The sequence below is a fragment of the Poromitra crassiceps genome (assembly GCF_964638095.1).
Source record: "Poromitra crassiceps genome assembly, chromosome: 4".
Classification (NCBI taxonomy): domain Eukaryota; kingdom Metazoa; phylum Chordata; class Actinopteri; order Beryciformes; family Melamphaidae; genus Poromitra; species Poromitra crassiceps.
Window position 1 is genome coordinate 25,017,671 of NC_139626.1, and position 27,374 is coordinate 25,045,044.

Below are 27,374 nucleotides of genomic sequence, written 5' to 3' on the forward strand. Positions count from 1 at the left end.
CTTCAACCGGGAGTTCAGCAGGGATTGTCTTCAGAAATAACTTGGTGAGAGATCCTTTCAGTAAATCTCTCTGAGACCGGGGTTGCAGAGTTTGGAGAGGAGAATCGAGAGTCCAAGGCTGAAAAAAAACCAAGGAATCCAGACGAGCTGCAAGACAGATTCAAAATACTTTTTGCTATTTGCAAAAGGACAAAGGTAAAGAGAGCTACAGAAAGATAATGAAAAACTGGATGTTTACACAGTTGGTGTAGACCTGAAAGGTTTGCATGGGGGGAGGGAAGGACGAGGTTTGCATAAGGATTCAATTGAAGGTGTGAGAGAGCAAATACATTTGAGAAAAGGACCAAAGCCAACGGAGACAAGAGCAGCTGAGGGCAGGAGGACAGCCACTCCACGGACAACTTTTGATCTCTGGCTCCCGATTTCCTCAGGTCGGCTCTTGACAGCATCAGTCATGTCAGAGGAGGAGGTGTTGTCCTACTCCGAGTCCATCGTGAAGGCTGGCGCCTCCATCTATCGCTTCCCCGTGATTCCCATCAGAGGGGTGCCTCTCATGAACCACATCGCCAACAGCTGGGACTCCATCTGGGCTTTCCGTCCTGACCCCACTGACCTCCTCATCGCCACCTACCCCAAAGCAGGTACCAAGACTTTTACTCCATTTAGATGTAGGGTATTTATTTCTCTATATAACCTATCTGTTGTAGACTATAGGCCATTTAGTCTTCTTATTTCTGTTAAATTGATGAAGTGATGGGTGAAGGCGCTAGATGGGACACCTTCCCAAGCTGGTGGGATTCAGTACATGGGAAGTAGCCCATTCATTGCAGTTCAGTGTTTTTCCATGTTTTGGTCATACCTAAGGGACCACATGGACGCAGGAGATAGTAGACCTGCTTCTTCACAACGGAGATGCTGAGATTTGCAAGCGAGCTCCCACGGCCATCCGCATTCCTTTCCTAGAGATCGTCTCCCCATCGCCGATCCCTTCAGGTAAATATGTCTGTCTACCGTATACGTTTGTACTTGCTTTTGATTATGTACAACAGTCTATGAGGGTGATAGACCTGAGTTCATTGGAGTTAATATTTGAGTTGAGCTGTTCCCACTGCACCTCAATCCACCCAATACCTTCCCTCCAGGATATCCAGTTCAAACTCATGTCACTACTGTGTATTGAGACTTCAAAGATTTTATTTTCTGCCTCTCAACCCAAATGCATCCTCCAGCTCGGCCTGACTGTGTCATGTCAGGACTCACAAATCCAACTCCTGCAGGAATGTTTTCATAACAGGCCATTTCCTCCGTCTTAATCAGGGTCAAAACCCATGAACATTCCTCTCAGTGCCAAAGCCAGTGTCAAAGTAATGACACTTCAGCGCCACAGAGAAATCGCCTCCACTGAGTTTCCACCCCTGGAAGTATAAATACATCCAAACCAAAACAGGTACTGGAGTGGGATACGCACACCGGAGTAGCTCCCAATATTTATTGACTACAGACAAAGTAACATTTCAACCATACTGGGTCTCCATCAGGCAAACGACTGAATGACAGATGGCAAGAGGACTATGACAACACATTGAACTCAGCTGCTGTTTTTGTTTTGTTTTTGTATAGAGCACCTGTGGGGTGTACCACGAAGCAAGATTAGTGGCTTAGCGAGGTAACTTCCGGTTTAACCCTAGGTTTGCCGTACCACGACTCTAGTTAACTTCTTCCCGAGATAGATCACCATAGCAACTTATGCTCTACGGCTAACCTGCTTTGTAGCAGGTTAAGTTCAGAGGATAAGATCAAAACCCATGAAAGACCCACCTGCTTACCAATCAGCTCTCTGGAAAGAGCGAGTCACCATTCATATGGTCCCCATATGAAAAATACATTGCATTCAAAAGAAAAGAAAAAGAAAAAAAATGGCGCCTGTTGAATTAATCGAGGACTGATTAGCCTTGCACTTGTTGCAGGCTACATTTAAATTAAGCCCTACTTACCACTTTGGAATATGTTTTTATATATTAATTTTTGTGCTCTCAAGTATACACGTTGTTTGACCCTGCCGATCGATTGCAGCTGAATGGTGAGTGGAGAAATATCACTAAACCGGCATAAAAAGGTTACATAAACGTCTCCAAAGCGCACGGTGCCGTGTGCGCAATGGAGCTGAGGCTGACGTTGGGTTGGACATGGTCATACATGTCAGAATAGCCTACTACTATCTAAGCAATTTAATATGGGATCGCCTGCACACAGATGATTCATATCTAGGCTACTCCTGCATTTTGCAGCTGCAACTGTGTTGCTTTTGGCCTGTATGATGTGATTGAACTTAATATTATTTCCAGCATAGTCATTGTATGAAATATGGAGATATGCGACTCTGCTGCCAATAGCCTATATGTGACCACAAAATAGGCAATTTTTTAGAAATGAAATCTATGCCTGCAGTGTACCATGTCGATTCAGTTCAGCAGCCTTTTTTAATTTTAATATCATTATTTTTTTTATTGATAACCTATTAGCCTATAGGAATTATTCCATCAGTGCGACCAAACACATCATGAGATCATTATTATTCATTGAGCCTAAATGGTCTAAAACGCCTATGGATTTTGGAAATAGACATGCAGGTTATATTGAGTTTATTGAGAAGGTGAATTGAGCGGCTGTAGATAGCCTATGTGGAGGCAGAAACCGCGCATCAAAGAAATGACTGATGTGAATAAAAGTGGTAACTTTAGACAGTCATTCGCGAACAAATGAATGAATGAGGAGCGAGTGTGAATGAGTCTGGCACTGCAGAAGCTGGAGCAGTCCATATTGCATTGTGATTGGCAGTTGTTAAAAACCACGCCTCTTTTGCGGGCACGAGCTCCTGTGCACGGGCATTTTCATGTGCATGAGCTCTCAGCTTGATTAGAAAAACCTGGTTCCACTTAACGAGTGGCGAACTACTTTCGTAGTATGACTTAACTAGAATCCAGCTAGATGGCAATTATATGGTTTAGCCAAACCAGATCAAGGGACAGATCCTGGATATTCTTATACAACATTTGTGGTACAGCCTACTGGCCTAAAAACAGGTTGGATGTGCATAAAATTACATCACTGATTAGCTGGAGTGGTCACATGAAAACACATGATTATGATGATATACAAGTGTATATAATGTCTCCCCCCTCCCCTTACCATAGTTGTCATGTGTACACAATACATACATACATACATACATACATACATACATACATACATACATACATACATACATGGACAGATCTGCTTCTGAATACTCAAGCACAGAAAGACAGTAATGTCGGCTGCGGATGCCGGCGTCCTCAAGGAGTACCCTTTTAGACTTGCAGTTACAGCCCCCCACCAGCAGGGGGTGCTGCAGACCCCTCAGGACCTCTACTTCCAGTGTCCCTGCCAGTTTGATTGAAGCAAGGCTAATTCAACATAAATAGCAGGAGAACAAGCTCCAACTCATGTTACATAAATGCTGGTGAATCAGGTTCCTTCCGATTGTCAGATAGGTGTTACCCAACTCTCAGGTAAATGTTAATCTTTAAGAAAATCATGAAAATGGCACAAAAGAGAAAAAAGTCTGCACACTGCTGGCTCCAAATGCCGAATAGCACAAAATTCGGCACTGTACGCGCGGCCCATGTAGGCAATTTTATTATGGGATAACATGGACTTTGAATTAGCATAACACCCCAACAAAGCGACGAGTTAAATAACAGCAAAATGACTGTGGTGTGTATAATTTGAAGAGTGGTGGTGGGGGCGGTGACAACTGGACCTCATAAACAGAATTGTGTTTTTCAGCCCTTTCAATATGTCATAACCTTTTCCCCCAAATGTGTATTTCAGGTCTTGATCTTCTGAAGCAAATGGATCCCCCAAGAGTGATCAAGACACATCTTCCTTTTCAGCTGGTACCACCTGGATTTTGGGAAAACAAATGCAAGGTAAGATGTCTGAGGGATTCAAATTAAAATGTGCATTCATTCTCAATTGTATTGCTTTTCAGAGACGGGAAGTAACTAAGTACAAATACTTTGTTACTGCTGGTATAGGATTTTCAGGGATCTGTACTTTACTATTTATTTTTACTTCTGGTGTGGGGGAAAACTGAAGGAAAAAAAGGGCGCTACAGCAATATTTTGCGTATTTTACGCCTTCACACTCTCACATAGACATTGTGACATGATGATGTCACAATGGCTCAGGTGACTCCGGTTGGCATGAGTTTTGTCCCCCTCTACCCCACAAAAAAATAAGTGCACTCATGGTTTATTGAGAGCACGAAGTGCGTGATTTTCTATTTCATCATATCAGCGATGGAGGCCATATTTTCTACATGGATGTTGGTCCAGTGTGGGTTGTCCTTCCCTTTTTAGCTGTGAACACTCATGGTCCATCTCTATAAGTTGGTTGGTTGGTTGATTGGTCGGTCCACAAAAAATGTTGGTCCACAAAATCAATGTCAATGGAGTGGATGACATCACAATGAAGTGGAGTGGACGTCACTCTCTGACTGACATAGCATAACTGGTCGCAGCTATTGCGAATTCACGCTTGTTTAATGGTTGAATGTGTCTCTGTACAAAGCGTGTAGGGTACGCACATCCAAAAGAAGAAACAGTCTAATAATAAGGTGTGGCCGATGAGGTCTTAAATCACTGACGATGTCACAGACAGTGAAAAGGTCATAATTCACTAGATGTTCTAGATGGCTCAGTCTAGTGGCCAGGTCACTACCATAGTGATGTCATAAGTCACTGATGATGTCATAGATTATGTCATCAGTGATGTAAATCGAGCGATAGTGATGTCATCAGTGAGTGATGTCATCAGTCATAATGTTATGTTATGATTTCATAATGTGCAACACACACTTCACATATTCACAAAGCTGGAAGCCCTGTTTTCTCTCAGCATTCTGACACATGCTGTCTGTCAGCCAGACCGGACTGATCATCCAGCACCATGATCTGAGATGAGCCTTGGTTCAGTGTGTGCTGTGCAGAGACTCTGTGATGTAATGGAAAGTGGCTCCCAGAGCCCAGCTGGTCTCCACCTCGTTGATGGTCCTTGCTAACTTCAACTCTTTGTGTGAGGGGAAGCCGAGTTTGTGCAGCAGCACAGAGATGTAGGTCAGGTCCAGGCAGAGGAAGGGATTCTCCATCGGAGCCACGGACAGGCCGCTGCACACTCTCTTGGCAGCTTGGATGTAGTCAGACACTTTGATGGAGCCTCCGGTCTTCTCCTTGATTGCGCCCAGGACCACAGCGTTGTCATAGTAGTAGGAGAAGGCGTAGAAGTCCATGTGCTCGGCCGCCACTGCTTTCCTCACCTTCCTATTCAGAACCTTCTCCACTTTGCTCAGGCACGACTCATACACCGGCTCCCCTGCCTTCTGTCCCTTCACAGTATAGACGACGGTGGCGTGTTCCCACTGGCCGGAAAACTCTGGAGCCAGACAAGGACTGACCAGCTCACTGCTGCCCCCTACTGGTCTCTGCTCCTCGACGGCGCCCAGGACCGCCAACCTCGCCGACATCAGACCCATACCTAGGTAACTGTGGGAGTACAGAGTGTGTGTGTTGTTGAACATCCGGAAGGAGCTGATGTAGTCAAAGGATGAATTCTGGATGGTTTTCCCATCCTGAGGACGGAAGGTGATCTGTGTCGACCCGCCTCCCAAATCCAAGATCCCCACTGTGGGCAAGTCAGCACCACGAAGACCACCAGTGAGGAAGTTGACGGTGAGCCAAGCAAAAACACCTTCATCATCTCCATCCATGATGGAAACACTGTCCTCTCTGGATTGAAAGGGAGAGTCCAGGAACACTGCCCGCACCCGGTCCAGCAGGTGTGTGGCCTTGTCCCCGGGCAGCAGGCGCAATCCGGCGGTCGCCTTCAGGACCAGGGGTGTGTGGTTCCAGAGAGGGGCTGGGACTTGTTCCTGGGCCACCGCCAGCAGCTTCACCAGCCCTGCAGTACACTTATCTGGTTCATCGCTGTAGGCGGACAGACCAGGTTTTATGGCTTTGTATGTGACGTGGACCAGTTTAGGAGCTTTGTTGTGCTCCAGCTGGAACTTGAAGACATGGATCCTGGTCCCGGTGCTCCCAGCGTCGAACATGATGCCGTAGTGGAAGCGACCACTGGGCGCCGGCCCGAGGCTCTGTCTGGTCACAAACATCAGGTACGTGTACATGTAGGCAAGGAGGAAAAATGCCAAGAGCAACACACTGGAGAACTTTGACTTATTCATCACCACTGATCAGGTAAAGGTGATGTGAGGCCATAAATGATCTAGCCGTCTAGAACTGTATGACATCATCAGTGATTTATGCGAGGGAGCTGGCTGCTGGCCTAAATCTTGCACTGTCTGAAGCTGACTGACTCACAATTGTACAAATGCTGCCTGGCATATACTAGGTTTTGCCTAGTCTTCTACAATAATTGGAGGAGTGTCCGTGTGTCCGTCCATCCAGAGTTGCAAGGCGTGCCGTTGCTCCAATCGCCTCCAATTTAGTTTGACTAATCGCAGCTCATGCTGTTGTGGCATCATCTTACATAGACCAAACACAGCTCACGCTCGATAGCTTGTGTAACGACATTGTGACATGACATCACTAATGACATCACAATTGATGTTATAGACATCAATTGATCACTGGTGACATCACATTAGTAGCAAGACGCAACGTTGCTCCGATTGCATCCAAAATTTGACAAAGCACTTTTCAGGGCTCTGGCTTGAATCATTATCTTTTTTAGTTAAAATTGGCTAAGTGGGTGTGTTTCTGTCTGTGTGTCTCTGTGTGTGTGTGTGTGTGTGTGTGTGTGTGTGTGTGTGTGTGTGTGTGTGTGTGTGTGTGTGTGTTAAACGCATTTGCAATTGCGCAACTGTGATGTGACTCGAACAACTGTGATCTTCTCTTTTAGTAGTTAAAAAAATTGGCTAAGTGGGCGGTGTCTGGGTGTGTCAGTCACAAAAGTGACATCATCAGTGAGGTGGTAGTGGTCTATTGGCTAAGTAGGTGGGTGCCCAACTGTGAATTTGCTCAGCTGTGATGTCACTTGGGCAGTTGTGATGTCATGAATGATGTCACTTGAGCAACTCTGAATACTTGGAGAGTCGATGGCGCACAGTTGCACATGCGCACATTTGCTCAACTGTGATTACAATAGACCCTTCTCACAGGGGCCATTTTGTGTCGAAAAGGCAGGGTAAACACAGGTGCAAGCAAAACACTAATGAGGGTTTCAAACTTCCTTGATTGGAAGGACATAAATGGAGCACAGCAGTAGTTCAGGCAGGCCACGGATGTCAAGCCCAGCTTAACCCCAGCCCACAGCTGATTAGGAGCTGATCTCAAACCCAGCCCACATCAGCTGACTGCTTAGCTGATGCATTCAATTGGCTCAACTCAAACAGGGCGCCCTCTTTAATTCTGCTCCAGTCTGCTGCCTAAGATGGCTGCTTCATCTGCAAGCTGTTTGCAACCCACCTCCTCCCCATCTCCTCCTTTCATGCTGTGTCTGACTTAAAACAATGTCATTTCTGTTGTCATTGTTGCTTGCTCTGTTCTGTACCTGGGGGTCTTTTGTTGCTCTCCTTGCCTTAAGGCTATTCCTCATGGAGGGGCAAGGAGCTCCCAGAATCTGCTGCTGCCGCTCTCCCTGCCTTAGGCTTTCCATGTATGTGCATGGAAGGGCAGGGAGCCTCCAGAACAGAGCCATACCGCCAAATATAACTCATGCTAATAAAAGCTTTAAATGGATCTAAGTGGTCTTGTGCTTTTGACTAAAGTGGTCCTGACTGAACACACACACACACACATATATATATATATATATACACATTGATTCAGTGAGGACTTATGCAGTTATGCAGTCGCCGATGACATTGTGACATCATCAGTGATATTCAGTCATAAATGATCACAAACATTTGATTGATTGATTGAGTTCTTTATTGATAATGAACAAACAGTATATACATATATACATACACAGGCCCACCATTATCAAAAGGATAAAAAAAACGCAATAAAGCTAACAGCTTATTTCCATTGCGGTCCTTGAGATGACTGTGATAAAATGTGCACTGTTGTGTGTATGCCTGGATGTGTGTAAGTGTATAACAGTATGAGTGCATCAAGCACTTGTCAGAGTCTGCGGGTAACGCGTGGGTGTGCCTGCCACACAGGGGGGAGGATAATATGGGGAAATAGGGCACATTGAATAATCAATAAATATAAGCCTAAAATAAAATAAGAGACACCACATTGAACCATTGTGGTGTCACAAATAAACATTGTCTGTGAGTGTGAAGGCCTCCTGATGTCACAATGTCACTGTGTGTGTGTGAAGGCCTAAAAACTTACATTCTTTTCATAATGCCTCCCCAAGTTGACTCCCCACCACTAAACCAAGTGATGAACTTCATGCTCTACCAAAACTGACTTGAAGGACTCAGTTTATTTTTTCATTTCCTAGATTTAGTTCTTCAGTGACTGGGTGTAGCCAATCCTACTACTGTAATTGGAGAGCTGTGTGTCCCTCTGCTCGCATGGTTCATCGCCCCCCCACCCTAGAATTGAGCGCGTGAAAATTCAAGTTATCTGACGTGAGGTGAGGGTCAGTTTGCACAGAAACAGCAGGTAGAAATACTTTTGAATTGTATACTTAATTACATTCTAGAGCCTGTACTTTTTTACTTGTACTTGAGTAAACAAGTTGAATCACTGCTTTTACCAGTCTTTTTTTTTTACACAAATAACTGTACTTCTACTTAAGTAAGGAATGTGTACTTTCCCCATCTCTTGCTTTTGAATGAACAGTATAGTCAAGTCAAGTCAAGTTTATTTGTATAGCACATTTCATACACAGAGGCAATTCAAAGTGCTTCACATAAAATGGATGACAGGAAAATAAAAGAAGAAAAGAAGAAAATAAAATGGACATTTAAAAGCATCACAACAAAACTTTAAAAAAAAAGTATAAAAAGTGCATTAAGCAACAGGCGCAGCAGTTGCAAAAAGAGCTAAAAACTTATTGGGTTTGCATAATAGAATAAATCAATTTATCTATATTGAGTCCCCCGACATCATGACTATAAACATAACTACACACTACACACACATAAAACTCAGGTCTGGGTACGGTATACAAGGTGAAAGGCATGCCGGCAACAACTGTGCCTCATCAAATGTGCCATTCTTTGTATTATTGTTGTCATGTGTCAAGGCTATCTATGTGGCACGCAATGCCAAGGACAACCTGGTGAGCTACTACCACTTTGACCGTATGAACAAGAGCCAGCCTGAGCCGGGGCCCTGGGACAGCTACATACACAAGTTCATGCGAGGAGAATGTAAGTCATTCCTAAGTATCATCTTACCTCTAGTGGAACAGCTTAGTGTTTGCACAAAGGCAAAAATGCCATTTTGTCAGGTAACCAACCACTGCTATCAGGTTCTTGTCTATTAAAAAAACAAAAACATATTTGGCTGTAAAACTATAGCGAAAGGTGACTTTTGGAATAGAGTCAAGAGTCACTGTGGCCGGTGGATGAACAAGTTAGTTTCCCACCCTCACTGTCTTTCCCCATAAGATACTGAAGTGACCTCTATGGCCATGACGAAATTCGTTTATAATCCTGCTATAAAGTGTGCCCAACAGCAACACCCTGCAAGGCTGCAGGGTAAAGTGTAGTGGAGGAGAGGATGGTCCTATGGATCTGCACTAGACAGTTATTTCAATGTGTACTTGTAGTTAGAACTTTTTGTGATCATATTTAATTAAACTAACCAGCCACTCATGCAATCATTCATGTTAATCAGTTAGTTATTTGATGGCAACTCCATGCTGATAGTCACACTTGACACAAACTGTTAGCTGGAATGATGATGTTGTTGAAATGATAGAGTTTGAATGTTGTTTCTGCAGTGGCCTGGGGCTCCTGGTATGAGCATGTGAAGGGTTACTGGGAGGAGAGAGAGAAGAAGAACATCCTTTACCTCTTCTATGAAGACATGAAGGAGGTGAGGATGTTTCTTAACATAATCGGCCCTATCCCTCTTGGAGCACGCAACATGAAGCTCAATGAAGAGAACTTGGGTGTATTATTTGATTCTGTTAATCCTCAGAGGATGTGCAGAGAGTTGTCTATGCTTTTGTTTTCTCTTGCTTAGAGTATTGTAATGCTCTCTACACACTGTGTAGTACACAGGTATTACCCACGGCTCCCTCCATCGCCTTCAGCTTGTTCAAAACGCTGCTGCTTCCGCGGCTTCATCACTGGCTCAAAAAAACGTGTGCATATTACACCAATTCTGGCCTCCTTGCATTGGCCTGTTTCCTTTCGTATTGATCTTAAAATTGGATTGTTGACCATCAAGGCCTTCCACGACCTGGCCCCTATCTACATCAGAGATCTACTAATGCCAGGGCACCCTCTCAGCTCAGCTGATCGAGGCCTTCTGGCCGTCCCTAGAACCCGGCTGGTGACCAAGGGCAATCGTGCCTTTGCAGTCCGAGGCCCCACACTCTGGAACGACTTACCTGTTGAGATTAGTTCTGGTAATTCTGTCACTGCTTTTAAATCCCTTCTTAAAACATTATTTTTTTTAGAGAACCCTTTATCTCTGTATGACTTTTGTTTTATTCTACGGTTTCCTGCATTGTTATTATTGTTTGTTGTTTATTGCTTTTCACCCTTTGTGTGAAGCACTTTGTAACTTTGTTAAGAAAAGGGCTATACAAATAAAGTTGATTATTATTATTGTTATTATCCCCTCTCTCTCATGCACACTCACACACACGTCTTTATTTCTTCAGAATCCTCGGCGAGAAGTGGAGCGCATCATGCGCTACCTGGACTTGTCCCTCTCTGATGATGTCCTCAGCCACATTGTGGAGCTCACGTCCTTCAAGATCATGAAGGAGAACCCGATGGCCAACTACACCTTCATCCCTGCGCCTATCTTTGATCATTCCATCTCTCCCTTCATGAGAAAAGGTGCTTCCATCTGCTGTTGTGCTTTCAGCAATCCCATAAACACTTCTGACAAGTGTGGATACAAATAATTAATAAAGAGCCAGACAGAGGTTATGCCAAAACCAGTGTGTCATGTTCCAAAACCAGTTAGTTGTATGATATTCCTCACATTGTACAATCTTGTGGCGCCCCCTAGCAGTTTCTAGATGAACTGCCTCTGCTTTCTAAGGCTTTTTATATACAGAACTGTGTTCTTCTCAGTGAGTGATTTTTTTGTAAACAGAAAATAAAAGTAGGCTACTGTTATTCACGTCTATACAAATTACATGCTTGCTGGTACTTATAACTAAATTGTTTTATTGTCTTCTTTTCTCTTCACATTCAGGTGAAGTAGGTGATTGGACTAATCATTTCACCCCTGACCAATCAAAGATATTTGATGAAGATTATGAAAAGCAAATGAAGGCAGCCAACATACCATTCAGGACCCGAATCTAAGCGGGACTTTGGGTTTTACAAATTGGTGCAACTCTGCAAACCAAAGACCAACAAGTGGACACTGCAGCACAGCACTCGGAAGGCAGAAACACTCTTTGGATGTAAAACACTGTAATCACAGCTTTCTGTGTGTAGAAATATACAGAGCAAGTCATCCAATTTAAGTTTTTTTTTAATGATCAATAAAGATGTGCTACACAATACAAATACAACAGTTTGTAATTATCACTTTATTATAACTTATTATCAGGTAAACGAGATGTAAGACCAAAAGTGTTGTGAGTGGACATGTCCATGTATGTCATGGGAGGTCCAACAGAGTCCGCTGACTGCATGAGAGTGCTGGCAGCTGGCAGGCATGTGGCTTTCTGCCCATATGAAGTCATTTTGCAACCCTACACCACACAGTACAGCACTCAGCGAAAAGCAGCGAGGCCGCCCGCACGAGACACGAGAAACAAAGACTAGAATAAGAGTCATGAGCTGGAAAGTCAATCATATGAAAATGGACAGGGGACACAAAAACAACAGTTGAGAATATCCAAGTTTAACAAAAAAATCACTTTAATACATACTTTATTTCTTAGAATAAAATCTTAAATATTTGAATATTCTATTGGCAGGGATACTTCCCTCCACTTAAATTTAATCTCTATCCTTCTACAGGGGTTCTTTTTTTATTGAGATTTTTGTGATGTGTTTTATTGTTTTTTGGAGGCTTTTCCTGTGTTTTTTTCCTCTCTTCTATTGGTTGGCTCACTAGAGCTCCCCTCTTTGGTTGTGATCGTCCTCTTTTTCTTCTCCACTGCCTTCTTCACTCCACCGCTTAAGATCCTCCTCTTCTACATCTCTACTTTTTCAATGATGAAACTAGAAAAGAAGAAAGGATCAAATGAGAGATAATTTCTTGTCAAAGCTGGAAACAAAATCTGGTCAGATTTCCAGTCATTTTTATCACTTAAAAAGGAGACCATGACATAATTTGTGGCACCCCCCACACTGCCGGTAATTCAGTTAATGATGGATGGAGAGTAGTAAGGTTGTAAAGAGATCAGGAAAATGAAGACAGGCAAGACCGAGGATAGATAGACAGATAGATAGACAGAAAGATAGACAGATAGATAGATAGATAGATAGATAGATAGATAGATAGATAGATAGATAGATAGATAGATAGATAGACAGATATAGAGATATATACATATAGATAGATAGATAGATAGATAGATAGATAGCAATATGAGGAGGATGTCAAAATGGCATAGGGTAAATTATAAAAGAGTGCTGAAATTATTAACCAATTTTTAATAAACCGATTACACTCACAAACTTAAAATTATACTAAAGATTAAAAAACTCAAATGAAGCGGAATAACGCCTTTTTTTTTCTTTTTTCTTTTTTTACCGCCTGTGTGTTTTGTGAACTTGTGTGATTGTGTGTAAATGCACTTTACTACTTACCATCAATGTAGTTACGGGCGACGAACTTCAGCACCTCATCAATCAGGATGACGGGGAAGGAAAGCTTCAAGACCATCAACCACTGTTCTGTTGACAGGTGAGTCAGATGGAAGACCATCTGAGAAGCAGAAGAGAGGAGTCATTATTACTACTGAGAAACTACAGTGGAAAGCCACTATAGACACACACGCACACGCACGCACGCACGCGCGCACACACACACACACACACACACACACACACACACACACACACACACACACACACACACACACACACACACACACACACACACACACACACACAACATGGCTAATGGGCTAAGAACATGAGGGTGTTCTGTTCAGGGTGTTCAGGGTGACGCTGTTGAAAATGAACCACTCTCTCATTGGTGCTGCTACGACCTGTCAGTCATTCAATCTTCAAAACAGCCTCAAAACAGCAGCTGGGGCTGCGAAGTTGCACAGACTAATTTACAGTATGTAGTATGTCGCACAGCGATTCAACGTAATATTTGAGTCTGTGGAGAGACTAGGCACCAACAGACTCAACCAAACTGATCTGCAAGACCAGTGATGTTGTGGCGGAGCAGTGTCAGAGAGGAGGATGCTGTTCAAGCTACGTGTCACCCTGGAAAACCTCTCCCACAACCTCCATGACGTGCTGGCCACAGGAGGTCATTCCTGCCTGTGGCCATCAAAGCCTTTAACAGTTAACTCCTCCCTCAGGGTGTCAGACATTCGGAGTCAATAGACTTACTTCACCTGTCAGCAACTCATAACCCATATTTTATAATGTACCCCTGATCTATGCAATAACTATTCAATACTGCAATATGTGCAATAATTCAATGTGCAATAACCACACTGTTACTGATGTACAATTTACTAACTGCAACTTAGGATTATTATATGATGATGATGATGATGATTCACACTGCTATCATAGTATTATGTATCTTACATATTTCTCTCTTATTCATTGTACATATAGTTTTGTATGATAATGCACATATGTGTCCCTTGACTTACATATAGTTTTTTTTGTATTGTCTTAATGTCTTATTTCTATTCTTCTTATAATTTCTCTACACTTATATTTTCCCCTACTTTCCCCGAATTTCCCCTCGGGGATCAATAAAGTATTTCTTATTCTGATTCACACACAGTACTCATGTCACAGATGTTTGGGCACAAGCAGGACAGCAGAGTGCTGGTGGGCTGACTTACAGGCAGTGGCTCAACATAGATGATCATGAAGTGGAGGGACATGGAGAGGAGCATGGCGCCGAGCAGATAGAAGTTGCTCCATGGGGGCATACGGATCAGAGACTGGTTCTCAGACAAGCTTGACAGGGCAGAAAGTGAGAAAAATGTCAGTGTTGTCAGAAGTAATCACAGGAGTCTCCTGTATTGTCATAAGCAGAAGCCGGATGTCATTTTAATTTAAAATTCTGTATGCATTACTAGTCAAAAGTTTGGACACACCACATTTCTCTGATTTTTACTATTTCCCGCATTTTAGAATAAAGGCAAAGACATCAAAACTATGAAATAACACGAATGAAATTATGCAGCGACCAAAAAAGTGTTAAACAAACAAATCAAAACTAATCTTATATTTTAGATTCTTTAAAGTAGCCGCCCTTTGTCTTTTCAAGATTCAAGAACTTTGTTTGTCCCCAATGGTGGCGCAATTGGTTGTGCAATAGAGGGAAGCACACATAATAAAACTCAAACACAGTAAAGTGTAAATAGTGCTTTGAAATCCATACATAGGCATCAACTACATCTACACTATTTATATTTGTGTAAGAAAATGTTCAAGCATAAGCATAAGCATCAGCCTTTAGATCAAAATGACATTAGGATCATGAAAAATAGAATAGAATCAGGTGTGTCCAAACTTTTGACTGGTAGTGTAAGTAACCCAAGATTAATTGGCATTAAGAAAATACTACATAGAAAATCAGATCCCAGCCCATTTGAATTGGTACCTGTTGAGGGCATTGCACATCTCAATGGTGACCAGCACGGACAGGGCCATGGTCATGGGGGCCTCAGCCTCAAAGGTCTCACAGTCGATGCCGGTGAAGTCCTCGTTCTCCGCGTGGCACTGCATGAAGTGAGACTGTACAGAAGGGGAGATGGCGTTAATGTGTGTGTGTAGGTGTGTGTGTGTGTGTGTGTGTGTGTGTGTGTGAGAGAGAGAGAGAGAGATAAATACCAGCTGGTAGTAGGTGACTCCGGGTCCAGTTACATCATAGAGGAACCACCAGACAGCACCAGCAACGGTCGCGGCACCGACATATCCTATCAAGGAAAGAAAACAGTTGCTCGGTAAGGCCGGTCACTCTCTGTGTTGCTCCCCTACAACTACCCTAACAGACAGGGGATTGAAAGAAAATACAAAGAAAATATCTGTAGTCCTACTTACCACCAATAGCCATGTATCTGAAGAACAACCAGCCGGAGATGAGGGGCTCCTTGGCGGAACGGGGGGGCTTGCCCATGATCTCCAGGTCAGGGGGGTTGAAGCCCAGGGCGGTGGCGGGCAGACCGTCAGTCACCAGGTTGACCCACAGCAGCTGGACGGGGATCAGAGCTTCGGGCAGACCCAGGGCAGCGGTCAGGAAGATACTGTGAGATGGAAAAAGAAGAACAGAGGTTAGAACAGAGGTTAGAGAGACAGACAAAGCCAAGGCAAAGGAAAGCCACACATCGAGAAAGATACCAGACTTAGGTGTGGATCAGAGGAACCATTCCACCCTTTACCCTTCAGACCCTCATGACTGTTGGCTTGAAGAGCTGGGCCCACTCACCAGACGACCTCACCAACGTTGGAGGAGATGAGGTAGCGGATGAACTGCTTCATGTTGTTGTAGATAGCTCTGCCCTCCTCAACAGCGGACACGATGGAAGAGAAGTTGTCGTCAGCCAGGACCATCTCAGAGGCAGACTTGGCAACGGCGGTGCCAGAGCCCATGGCGATGCCAATCTCGGCCTTCTTCAGGGCGGGGGCATCGTTCACTCCATCACCAGTCTGGGTTGGGAGGAGAGGAGGCGTAGGTTCAGCACAGACTTCTTTAACTACACATTTGCACAGCTAACAGTTAATTAGTGAAGAAACACTACTGGGCATAAAAGCAGTGATGGAATTATTGACAAAGACTTCAAAAAGACAGAGCAACGTACAAGTAACACCTGTATGCCAAGTTTACATTTGATCACATGCTGTTGAGTTCTCCTCACCATGGCAGTAATGTCATCATGAGCCTGCAGGAACTCAACAATCTTGGACTTGTGGGCTGGCTCCACACGGGCGAAGCAGCAGGCCCTGACCACAGCATCGGCCTGCTCGTCACTGGGCAGGTCGTCGAATTCACGTCCGGTGTAGGCCTTGCCAGTCACATCCTCATCCACAGTGAAGATGCCAATACGACGGCAGATAGCAATGGCAGTTCCCTTGTTGTCACCTGAGACAATCAGCCATTTAGTGAGTAGCCAGTGAGATGGATGAAACCATTTCTCATGGTATAAAATGAAAATCTCACACTACAAGGGCAAAGACTAAAGGAGCAGATGCAATTGCTGTAAATGTAGATTTAAAGGGTTTTAATGAACATTTAAAAAAATATATTTTCTGTTTCTCAGATAGATTACATACATCAAATATCTAGGCAATACACATCAGCCAGATATAAGAAATTATGTCCCAAAAGGTACAAAAAGGACACTAACCAGTGATCATGATGACACGGATTCCAGCAGCTCTGCACAGCTCAATGGCAGGAGTGACCTCCTTACGAGGGGGATCCAGCATACCAACGACGCCAACGAAGGTCAGGTCAGTCTGGGGAGAGAGAGTGGGGTGAGGATGGGCTCATGGAAACCGTATGTAATTTTACCTATAGTCTATGCATATAGCGTGTATTCAATTTCCCAACAACTTCATGATATCTTTAGTTCTCACCTCGTAGTCAGCGAACTTGGTAGCATCCTCAAGGACCATCTCCTCAGGCTTCAGGGGGGAGTCACGGGTGGCCAGAGCCAGGCAACGCAGTGTGTCAATGCCGCAACCCCAGTCCTTGATCACAGCCAGGATCTTCTCCTTAATGGCGTTGGTCAGGGGGACACGGGTGGCGCCAACACGAACGTATGCGCACCTATCAATCACACCCTCAGGGGCACCCTGTTGGACAAACGGTTAAAGAAATGAATGGTTTGAAGTTGCAACTCGATGATATGCACTTTTGGCAAACTGTATGTATCTGGCCAAAGATTGTGCCGAGAAGGAGAGAGGGAACTAACCTTCACAAACATCTTGGCACCACCATCACCCTTAGCAGGGGTGCAGTACACAGACATGGACTTCCTGTCACGGGAGAACTCAAGGGTGAACTTCTTCTGCATCAGCTGCTTGACAACCTATTGGAAGACACAGAGATCACATGGTTAATCGTCAGACAGATAGACAGGCAACCTGGCTACATGCTGGAGTCTCTTAACTTGTACCACTTTGCCACCCCGCCACCCCCCCCCACACACACACACACACACACACACACACACACACGCTCACACACACACACACACACACACACACACACACACACACACACACACACACACACACACACACACACGGCTGGTTTGATATTATTAAATGGTGATACCATTTCAACTCGTAGTATCTAAATGCTAAGCTTGTTATGTCTTTGTGTAAGTGATTTCCTACAAGAGTAGGGTGGTGTTGGGAACTTGCATACAGTACTTTTTCTGAATATGTAATTCTGAGTCGTTCAATTGGAAGTTTTCAATGACTCACAATGAGATGCATTAAAGGTTACAGTTTAAGGATACATAAGGGTGTGTTAGTTGTATAGGTGTAGCAGGACATAATGAGAATTATATAGATGGTTTTCACAGAATTGTGTTGCTAGGGAACAGTTTGGAACCTAGCTTATGTCCTGTCATTGTACTAGCAAACACTGCAACAGGAATGGCAAGCTGGGGGAAATGTAGAATGTTTAAGTTGTCGAGTTGAAACCGTCTATAAATTATGTCGCAGATGGTAAGAAGGATCTTACAGTGCAGCAAGCATTGGCTCTGTCAATCTTGCTCAGATTCTTCACGTTGCTGTTGAACACGTTCATCTTCTCAACCAGGCAGCTCAGGGCGGTCTCAGTAGCCTCACCGACCTTCTCATAGATCTTCTTGGTCTGGAGAAAGGGAAGACAGGGTTAAATGGTGAACGGTAAAGAGGCTGAGCTCTAGCAAATATACTGTACATTAAGAATGAGACGATGGATGTCATTGTTGTTCAGAAAGTAATTTCAAAACAATGATTTTACCTCATTGTAGTCCAGAGAGGAGTCATTACACAGGGCGCAGATGGTAGAAAGCTCAACAAGGCCGTCGTATGCACTGCAGTTGGTCTTGGCACCTGCCTGGGAACTGAAATATGGAGAGCGAATAGCAAATGAATGAAAGATGGAAAGTGCACTTCAATGTATGCCTGAGATTGGCTTTGAATGATAATACACGGTATTAAAATCAAACATACACTTCGCCCTCAGGGGTGTACTTGGAGCCAGAGATGTCGAAAGCATCAAGGTCAACATGGTTGCCATCAACGTTCTTGATGATGAACATCTTTGGAGCAAGAAATAAATAATGTTTCCATTGTGTCATAAGTACAGATCTTTACATCTGTAGATGTACAGGCCACACATATATGAGGATATACATTTGCCTATATGATGCAATGAGGGATACAATGTGTTTTCTTTTTGTATAAAATGGGTACCCACCTTGGTCACACACATCTGGTTGGTGGTGAGTGTGCCAGTCTTGTCGGAGCAGATGACGGAGGTGCAGCCCAGGGTCTCCACGGAGGGCAGGCTCCTGACAATAGCGTTCTTCTTGGCCATACGGCGGGTGCCCAGGGCCAGGCAGGTGGTGATGACAGCGGGCAGACCTGAGAGACATTGATGAAAACTGTGAGTGTAGTGAACCAGCAATGGAGGAGAAAATTGAGACGGCACACACATTCAGAACTGTCCTAATCTATCTGCCCATCCACTATCTCTCGGATGTCCCCCTCCTCACCCTCAGGGATGGCAGCCACAGCCAGGGCGACAGCAATCTTGAAGTAGTAGACGGCGCCACGGATCCATGAGCCTCCATGAACGGGGTCGTTGAAGTGGCCAATGTTGATGGCCCAGACGGCAATACAGATCAGGGTGATAACCTTGGACAGCTGCTCGCCGAACTCGTCCATCTTGGCCTGCAGAGGGGTCTTCTCCTGCTCGGTGGCAGCCATCTGGTCACGGATCTTGCCAATCTCAGTGCCGCCTCCGGTAGCCACAGCCACACCAATGGCCTTGCCAGCGGCGATGTTGGTGCCCTATGGATGAGAGAGGTAGATCGGGATAAGAAAACAGGTAATGGTCAACTTCAGGAAGGGTGGAGCAATGTGAGGAAACTAGCGATGAAGCAGGGCAAGAACGGCAAACAAGGAGGACAGAAGAAAATATCGTGGTATGGCACTTACAGAGAAAAGCATGTTCTTCTTGTCCTGGTTGACGGCTCTGGGGTCGGGGACAGCGTCAGTGTGCTTGATGACACTGACGGACTCACCTGAGATGGAAAACAGAAAGTTATCTGACATGTGGCGATGGACAGCGGACGGAAACACACCGATCGGCAGACCTAAAACAGTTCCGCTTTCTAGTAACCTCACCAGTAAGGATGGACTGGTCAACACGGATGGTGGTGGACTTGATGGAAACAAGCCTGATGTCAGCAGGGACTTTGTCACCAACTGTGGGAATCACACAGAGACAGAGATGCCATCATTAAAATACATACATAAAAAAACAAAAAACAATGATAATAAAATACATAAACATTATTGAACATAAACATAAAACCAGCATAGCTACTGTGACTACTTCAATTTGAGGGCTTATTTCTTCCTAAATCAGAATGTTGCACCTCCATAACACCTAAGTGATTCTAATAGCTGCAAATAGTACAATTCTGGTCATTTATCTCTGAAAACACAAACATTCCGAATAATAGTAGAAATTATTCCCAATGTTAGAGTCAAATGCACAGAGGAGTAGTTAACTTCCTGTAGATAATCCAAAGATTCCAAAGAGGGGCAGAGCCTCAACTGGCACATGCTTGCAAGTTGGCGCAATCAGAATGAATCAAATGGGAGGGGGGGAGGGTCTGAAATGAGAGCAGCCAGCCTGAGGGGGCAACAGGCGTACATTGATCAATGAACAGGACTGGGCAATGGGAGAGAGGGGAAGAAGAAGTGTGGCAGGTGCTAGTGGGGGTATTTATACCCATGATTTTGTTTTCCTTCACTCAGCATGTTTTCACAGCAGTGCTACTCCACTCTCCCTCCCTCTTGTCGCTTTATAAAGACAGGAGGCTTCCCCGTCAGTCTGCCTTCTTCACGCACAGACTCTCTGAATTTCCAGAGGATTTGTGGATTTCACTGATATTCACATCTATCTTTTCATTCTTTTGCTACCAATAGGCATCAGAATCAGAACAACTTTATTGATCCCTGAAGGGAAATTGAGTAATGCTACAGTTGCTCACACTTGGGTAGGGAAAATTATAAACATAGAGACATTATAAGAAGAATAGGAATAGACCACAAAATAATAAAACCGAAGTTTACACTATGTAGCCTATATACAATACAGTGTCAGAAATATGTGCCTTCTCCTACAACGCTTATTAAAGTACCATTGAGTAAGAAATTAGATATATGAGGTACATAATATTAGATTATATACAGCAGTGTGAGTAATAATAATAGTAATTATAATAAGAGTAATTAAGTAAGATAATTAGGTTCCAGTTAGTAAAACGAACATCCGTAACAGTGTGGATTATTTTATTATTGCGCAAATTGCAGTATTCAGCAACAGTTATAGCACATTGAGTTTTTATTGCGCAATCAGATATACCTTATCAAAAGTGGGTTTTTGATTTGTAGACGAGTGGAGTGAGTCCAAGGCTATATTATTGACTGACTTCTTGACTGATTGTTGTCAGTCATCTACCCTGACTGAACATTTACCTATCAGATTGAGTGATTGGGTTCCGCTTTTAAGAAATAACCATTATAAATAGAGAGCGAGAGGGGGGAGGACAGTCTTGACATTTCTTACCGGACACCTCCACAATATCTCCAGGGACAATTTCTCTGGCCTTGATAATCTGCACACTCTTTCTGTCAGAACGGTAAACCTTGCCCATCTCAGGCTCGTACTCCTTGAGAGCCTCGATGGCATCCTCAGCATTGCGCTCCTGTGGCAACACACACACAAATACTTGGCATGGACAGTACAACACAGCACATTCAAGCATGATGACAAAGGGTCTGTTCCCCTCACTGGCTAAAGCCTGACAGCAATGCCAAGTGCCTAATGGCATGACACACATAATCTGAGTCATCCAAAACCTGCAGTCAAAACAGAAACCCAGACGAAACATCAACTATACAGATAGGGACTACAAAGATTAATTGAAGTCATAGAATGATAAAAAAAAAAAAATCACTGATTGGTAAAAATTGTAATCCCTAACAAAACAGTCATTACTGTAAGTGTATGGTCGTGGTAGTGTCATGGTAATTAAATGTTTAATTAATTTGCCCTAATGAAAAATCCCCATACTATTTATATAACACTTGTATAGGGCCATACACAGTGTCTGTGGTACTCAATAATGACTTTGTAACATACTGTGTTTATCTCCACAGCATTCATTCATATCGTAAAGAGCTGATAATGTGCTGTGATATTTGCATAGAATGTACTATATTTGCTGTATTATCAATGAAGGACTGTGTTCAATGGAAGATTACATTTTACAACAGCCCCAAAGTAGCTGACACGGCCTATTTTGAGCTCAAGCTCTAAACGTGATAGTGTTCCCATTGAGCAACTGCTTCTGGGTGGAAAACATGGCAGTAACTCTAAGCCGTGTCCTGTTCTGTCACCCCTGCAATGGATATGTCCCATTGCTCAACAACATGCAGGGCATCATCACTGACCTGCCACACTCCAACAACAGCGTTAGCGATGAGGATAAGCAGAATGACGAAGGGTTCCACAAAGGCGGTGACGGTCTCCTCACCTTCCTCAAACCAGGCCAGCACCTGGGGTCAGGAAGCAGAGCGGTTAACAGCAAATTAGTGCTAGCATTAGCACAGAATGAGTTCCCACAAAGTTTCCAACACTGACTGAACCCTAAGAAACTTGACACATTGCTACCAAGGACCGCTGTGTAATTATTATTGTATGTCTGTGTGTATGTATTATGGATGCAGATTAGACTATTAACATGGTCTAAATATTTACATCGTGCCATAATGAAAGGAATCCCTCCAGCTTCAAAACCTGAAATGTGATGACATAATGGTAAAAGGGTCCATTTTCGAGGTTGTCGTGAAGAGGCAAGGTTATGAAAGGTAATTTATAGTTATGTGTGTGACAGGTGCTTCTGCACTTTTGTTTGTGCTAAACCAATACAAACAACTTCCACACAGTGTTTGGATATGATCAAATAACCTGGAAAAACAAAAGAAAAAGATCGATTTGTGGTCATCTTATGGGCTAGATTATGAAGGTCTTTTCAATTACAATGTATCAGCTCTCTGCAATGTGTTTTTCTCATGCCGTTGTCCAACCTCTGATCAGCTATTCTGATAACTGATATGATAATATTCTTTGAACGCCATAGTGTGATTACATAATCCCTATTAATTTGATCTCAGTGTCCCATAACTCTGTGCTGCGATCCACTTCAACCCTCTCTACATCTTTCTGTGGAAGCTCCTCGTTCCCTCCTTCAGTCCTGACCTTTCCCGAAGGATTCAGTTTCTCTCCTTGGCTTGAAGCTTTCTTAAAATAAACCCTTGCCCCTCAACCCCCCTATACTACCCTGACCCCCGTCTCTCACTCGCTCCTCAATATTCGCCTTCTAAGGCCATCATGACAGCTGCCCGAAGGGGTGGAAAGCTAGGGATAGGGTTTAAAACACCACCTACAAGCCCTCTCAATCTACCTCCCCCTTCCGAAATTCTCCTCCTCAAAAACACAGAGGGGTGGGCGGGCAACAAGCTGTTTGACAAAGTGACAAGACAGCGATGATCAACTACTGCCATGCTGGGCCCATTTGATGAGTTTGTGTTTGGTTGTTACAGCACGGTGGCTTTTAAAGTCAAAAGTCAATTGTAATGAATTGGCCGTTTCAAGATGGCGCTCAAGAATGTCAGAGAGGATTATGGCAAAAGAAGAAAAAAATAGCTTGTTCTGGTAAATAAGAATTGTAAAAGGAGGGCGGAAGTTGTTTCTTCATGTAGGTATTGAAAAGAAAAGTGAAATAGGAATTTCACTATAATGACACTTAGTGGAGAACTGGTCCCGCATAATGAGGGTGTCTTGTGGATGCCAAGGGATTTGTTACAACAAATCCTACTACTATAAGTTTAAAATGATCATGAGAGGAATAAGCACCGACAATGTAGAAACCACTGTCACGATAAAAGGCAATACTAGCAAAAAAAAATACTCACAAAGGAGATGCAGGCAGCCAGCAGCAGAATCCTGACAAGCAAGTCCTCGAACTGCTCACCAATCAGCTCCCAGATGCTCTTACCTGGGCGAGAGAGGGCGACACAGAGAAAGTTACTACATTTAGGTCAATGGATAACAATTAATAAAAAAAGAAATGCTGAAATTTGCATGTGTGGAAATTCCTATAGTACTGTATCTGTCTCTATGATCTCTGTTGCCAAAGATGAGTAAATAATTACTTATCAACTGTCTCTGTGACAAGAGGAATAGTTGATGTCCAATTACAAGTAGGATTAAGCTAGCCTATGGGGAGTGTGCAATACTGTGCCAGACATTTCACAATAAAAATGTTGCATGCATGTTTTTATGACCTCCCTAATTAGATTGATTGTGCTAAGGACAAGGATCAGTTTAGAGTGCTGGATGATGGCTATCCCATCTGCTTGATGTATTTGTAAAGCAGGTACCCTGGGACCGCTAGCAACAATCTTCTGTTTGAATTCTTGGATGCATTTTGTCATTGTGGCCGGATAAACACTTACCCTCCTCAGCAGGCAACTCTGGAGTTGGACACAAAGGTGGAGGGTGGGAGAGGAAGGGGGGCAAAGAGATGGGGGGGGGGGGGTGGTTAGCAAACAGGGTCACTGTTCAGCATGACACAACAATAAACATTTTCAAATCAGATTAGATTAGATTATGGGAGAAAGCATTCTTGGTTCCATTCCCTAAAATTGTTTTTCAACAGTAATTTAAACCCCTTAATATGAGATGATAAATCTGACGACCAGATTATTGGTTACACAAGGTCCATCTCTTCCACATTATTGAACGTTCCTGTGTGCTTAATATTTGATAACTTAAAGCCATACGTATAGAAACATGAACTTAAAAAAGCCACTGTATTGTATTGACTTATTTGAAGTATTCATTGCCATGACCATGTTGCAGACCCTTGGTTTCTCACCTGTCTAGGCCAAATTAAAATTCCTCTAAAGGCTGGTCACTCCACAAATACCTACACACAGCAGTACTGACCTCTCTCTGTCTTTACAACAAAATAACATGTTAGTATTTGTAACATGAGTATGGTCAATGGTAGCTAACTAAATTGTTTGATGCCCACAAAAGGCCAGTGAGGCAAAGAACAGTGTGGAAATAACAAAAATGCAGCAGCTTTTGAGCTATCGCAGCATATTACAATGTCTTTGGTATGTAATTTACCATTCCATTGGCTATTGATTAGCAACTGTATTCCAGATCATTTAGCCACAAGCCATCTAAGGACCTCCCCTTTTTACCCAGCCTAAAATTACCCACCTCTCCTGTTAACGCCCGCCCCATATATCACCCAGGAAGGTTCTTGAGCCATCACCTGTCTCTCTCGCTCTCCAGCCATCTTCTTTTGCTATCTTTAAATAGCTCTTCAAAGCCCTCAAAGTCTCTGCTTCTCAGTGTCTCTGTATTTCTACCAGCTGTTGCAACTCCTCTCGAAAAAAGCATCCAATGCAAAATCACAACCCGTCTGTGTGATATCTCTGAAAACTCCAATGCTGTTGACTACAATCAGGCAGGATAACACTCGGCTATTTCAGATACTAGCTCAGCAACAAGCATTCAACTTTATGCAATATTCTGAATAATTATTATGAAGTGTTCTAGGCAGTCATAGTTAGCAAACAGTGACTATGTCTCACTCTTCCTTCACATGTCCTCCCACCCCAACCTGCATGCCCACACTCTCACCATTGTAGCCAAACTTGGCCAAGTTCTTCTTGAATTGGTCGGGAGTGAGGCCACTTGTCTCGTTCACCCCGAAGTGAGCCAGGCATTCTGCCGGCTCCTTCATGTGTGCGTTCTCCATCCTTGCTGGATAGAGATGTTGCTGTCTGCAGTTTTCACCCTTGGTCCACCACCCTTTCCTTAAAGTGTGGCACCCTCCAATTCAGGAGTCCTGGACTGACAGAAAGAGCGAATAAACACACACACTCTCAGGGTTTTATACCAGCAAAGGGTGTGCGATTGGTGGACACCCACTGACCCACGCCTCCAAATTCCAGCATGGGAGACATGGGGGGTGAGGGTGGGGCCTCGAGGTGGAGCAATGGGGAGGTGAGACGGTGGACGTAGACAGGAACTGTGGACAAGGCTTGGATTTGGGAAGGAGGTGATGCGGGGCAGTTGGTGGGTCAAGGAGTGTGTGTGTGTGTGTGTGGGGGGGGGGGGTTGGGGGTGAGCACAGGAAGGAGGGGGTGTACCCTGGATGAAAATGAGATCTGTTTTTGGAACATGCATAGTCAGTGGAATAAGGAGAAGGGAGAAGGTGAGAGAGCGAGACAGAAGATCATCCAGAGGGGAGGAGGTGGGGGATCATTGATTGACGGCTCAACTGGTTTCTGCTGAGGAAGGGGCCGAGCCAGAGAGAGAGAGAGAGAACTACAGTTAGAGTGAGAGAATGAAGAAGGGAGAAGGAGTAGAAGGTTCATTTCATACAAGTAGTTGGCCGCCGTTCCATGGATAGTCTGGGTTAACCAAGGTGGTACACTGACGTTCATAAGCAAAGACAATGGGACCATTGTGCAACAGTATTGCATAATCTAATATCAACAACAACATGATATGTACATTTATATCTGAAGTTTTCCAGAACCAACGAATGCTCCAGGCCTTTCCAAAGAGCCACGTGGAGACAAACACAGTTGGGGAACCCAGTTAAATGAACTGAAAATAGTAGAAGAGACAGAGGTAGACACTAGAGACAGAGATAGACTGGGGGAAGAAAGTGAGTGTGTCGGAGAGGAATGACTGTGGGGCAACAGGAATGCCAAGAGGAGAGCCAGCGTGTCATACTATCGCACCACAGAGGAGAAACCCCGGCTGCAGATACAGGAGGATCAAGTTTTATTTCTCCTTTTTTTTTTTTTTTTTACAACGAAGGGAAGGCAGTTGGGAGATATGGCATGGCTTAAGTCGATGAGCGACAGATGATCCGGCCACAGTCTGCCATTCAGCGAGGCACAATGGCCTCTTGTGGTGGTTCCAGAGCATTGATTCAGTTACTGGCAAAGTGAAGATACACGATTTAACTGTGAATGAAATGTAGAGATGAAATTGAAGATCACTGCCACATTTACGCCAATACGTGATTATAGCTCTGTTTTAAATGTGCATGTTCCCACCCATTATTCTTGTGCCTTCGATACTGTGTATCACAGAGCGTCAAGGTTTATTATCTCCGCCAAGGAGGTCATGTATTCGGTACCGTTTGTTTGTCAGCAGGAAAGCTACAAACCCGATTTTCGAGAAACTCCGTGGAAGGGTGTAACATGGGCCAAGGAAGAACCAATCAAGTTTTGGAGGGGATCCGGATCCGACTCACGAACAAGCAATAATAGCATGAACATTGGCCTTGGTGAAGGTCTGCGTTCTCCGAGTGCCCTCCTGGAAAGCCCTCCTTTATTATACCTTGTATAATAAATAATAATAATATAATATATATATATATAATAATAATAATAATAATATAATACCTTGTATACTCATTGATGGCTTCACCTGCCCCCTCATAGTCTTATTTGTTTGTACAATTTATACGATTTTCAAGATCCTTATTCCTCCCACCAAGGAGGTTATATTTTCGGTGCCGTTTGTTTGTCAACAGGATTACAGAAAAACTACCGGCCCGATTTTCATGAACCTTCGTGAGTGCATGGAGCAAGGAAGAACCCATTACATTTTGGAGCAGATCTGGATCCGACTCACGACAAGCAATAATAGCACAAACAAGCA

General features: G+C 43.8%; 3 protein-coding genes across 3 annotated transcripts; 1 reads left to right on the forward strand and 2 right to left on the reverse strand.

Moving 5' to 3' along the window:
- Positions 1-12,375, forward strand: sult1st6 (sulfotransferase family 1, cytosolic sulfotransferase 6). The gene is made up of 8 exons (XM_083635597.1): positions 1-195; positions 432-641; positions 865-993; positions 3,874-3,971; positions 9,268-9,394; positions 9,970-10,064; positions 10,861-11,041; positions 11,406-12,375. Exons 2-8 carry the CDS (start codon positions 455-457, stop codon positions 11,516-11,518), a joined length of 930 nt encoding a protein of 309 aa, XP_083491723.1. The 5' UTR covers positions 1-195; positions 432-454; the 3' UTR covers positions 11,519-12,375.
- LOC310774888 (ectonucleoside triphosphate diphosphohydrolase 6-like) lies at positions 5,015-6,226 on the reverse strand (the record flags this gene model as incomplete). Its single annotated transcript, XM_083635000.1, has 1 exon — positions 5,015-6,226. One exon carries the CDS (start codon positions 6,224-6,226, stop codon positions 5,015-5,017), a length of 1,212 nt encoding a protein of 403 aa, XP_083491126.1.
- Positions 12,061-25,539, reverse strand: atp2a1l (ATPase sarcoplasmic/endoplasmic reticulum Ca2+ transporting 1, like). Its single transcript, XM_083635580.1, has 23 exons — positions 25,332-25,539; positions 24,131-24,148; positions 23,588-23,670; positions 22,064-22,168; positions 21,177-21,315; positions 19,719-19,804; positions 19,535-19,615; positions 19,090-19,387; positions 18,792-18,958; positions 18,545-18,633; positions 18,333-18,435; positions 18,069-18,200; positions 17,290-17,406; positions 16,952-17,170; positions 16,720-16,831; positions 16,231-16,454; positions 15,801-16,021; positions 15,416-15,618; positions 15,206-15,291; positions 14,976-15,109; positions 14,209-14,326; positions 12,980-13,097; positions 12,061-12,388 (listed from the first exon to the last, which is right to left on the reverse strand). Exons 1-23 carry the CDS (start codon positions 25,447-25,449, stop codon positions 12,369-12,371), a joined length of 2,991 nt encoding a protein of 996 aa, XP_083491706.1. The 5' UTR covers positions 25,450-25,539; the 3' UTR covers positions 12,061-12,368.
- Between the last annotated feature and the right edge of the window lie 1,835 nt (positions 25,540-27,374).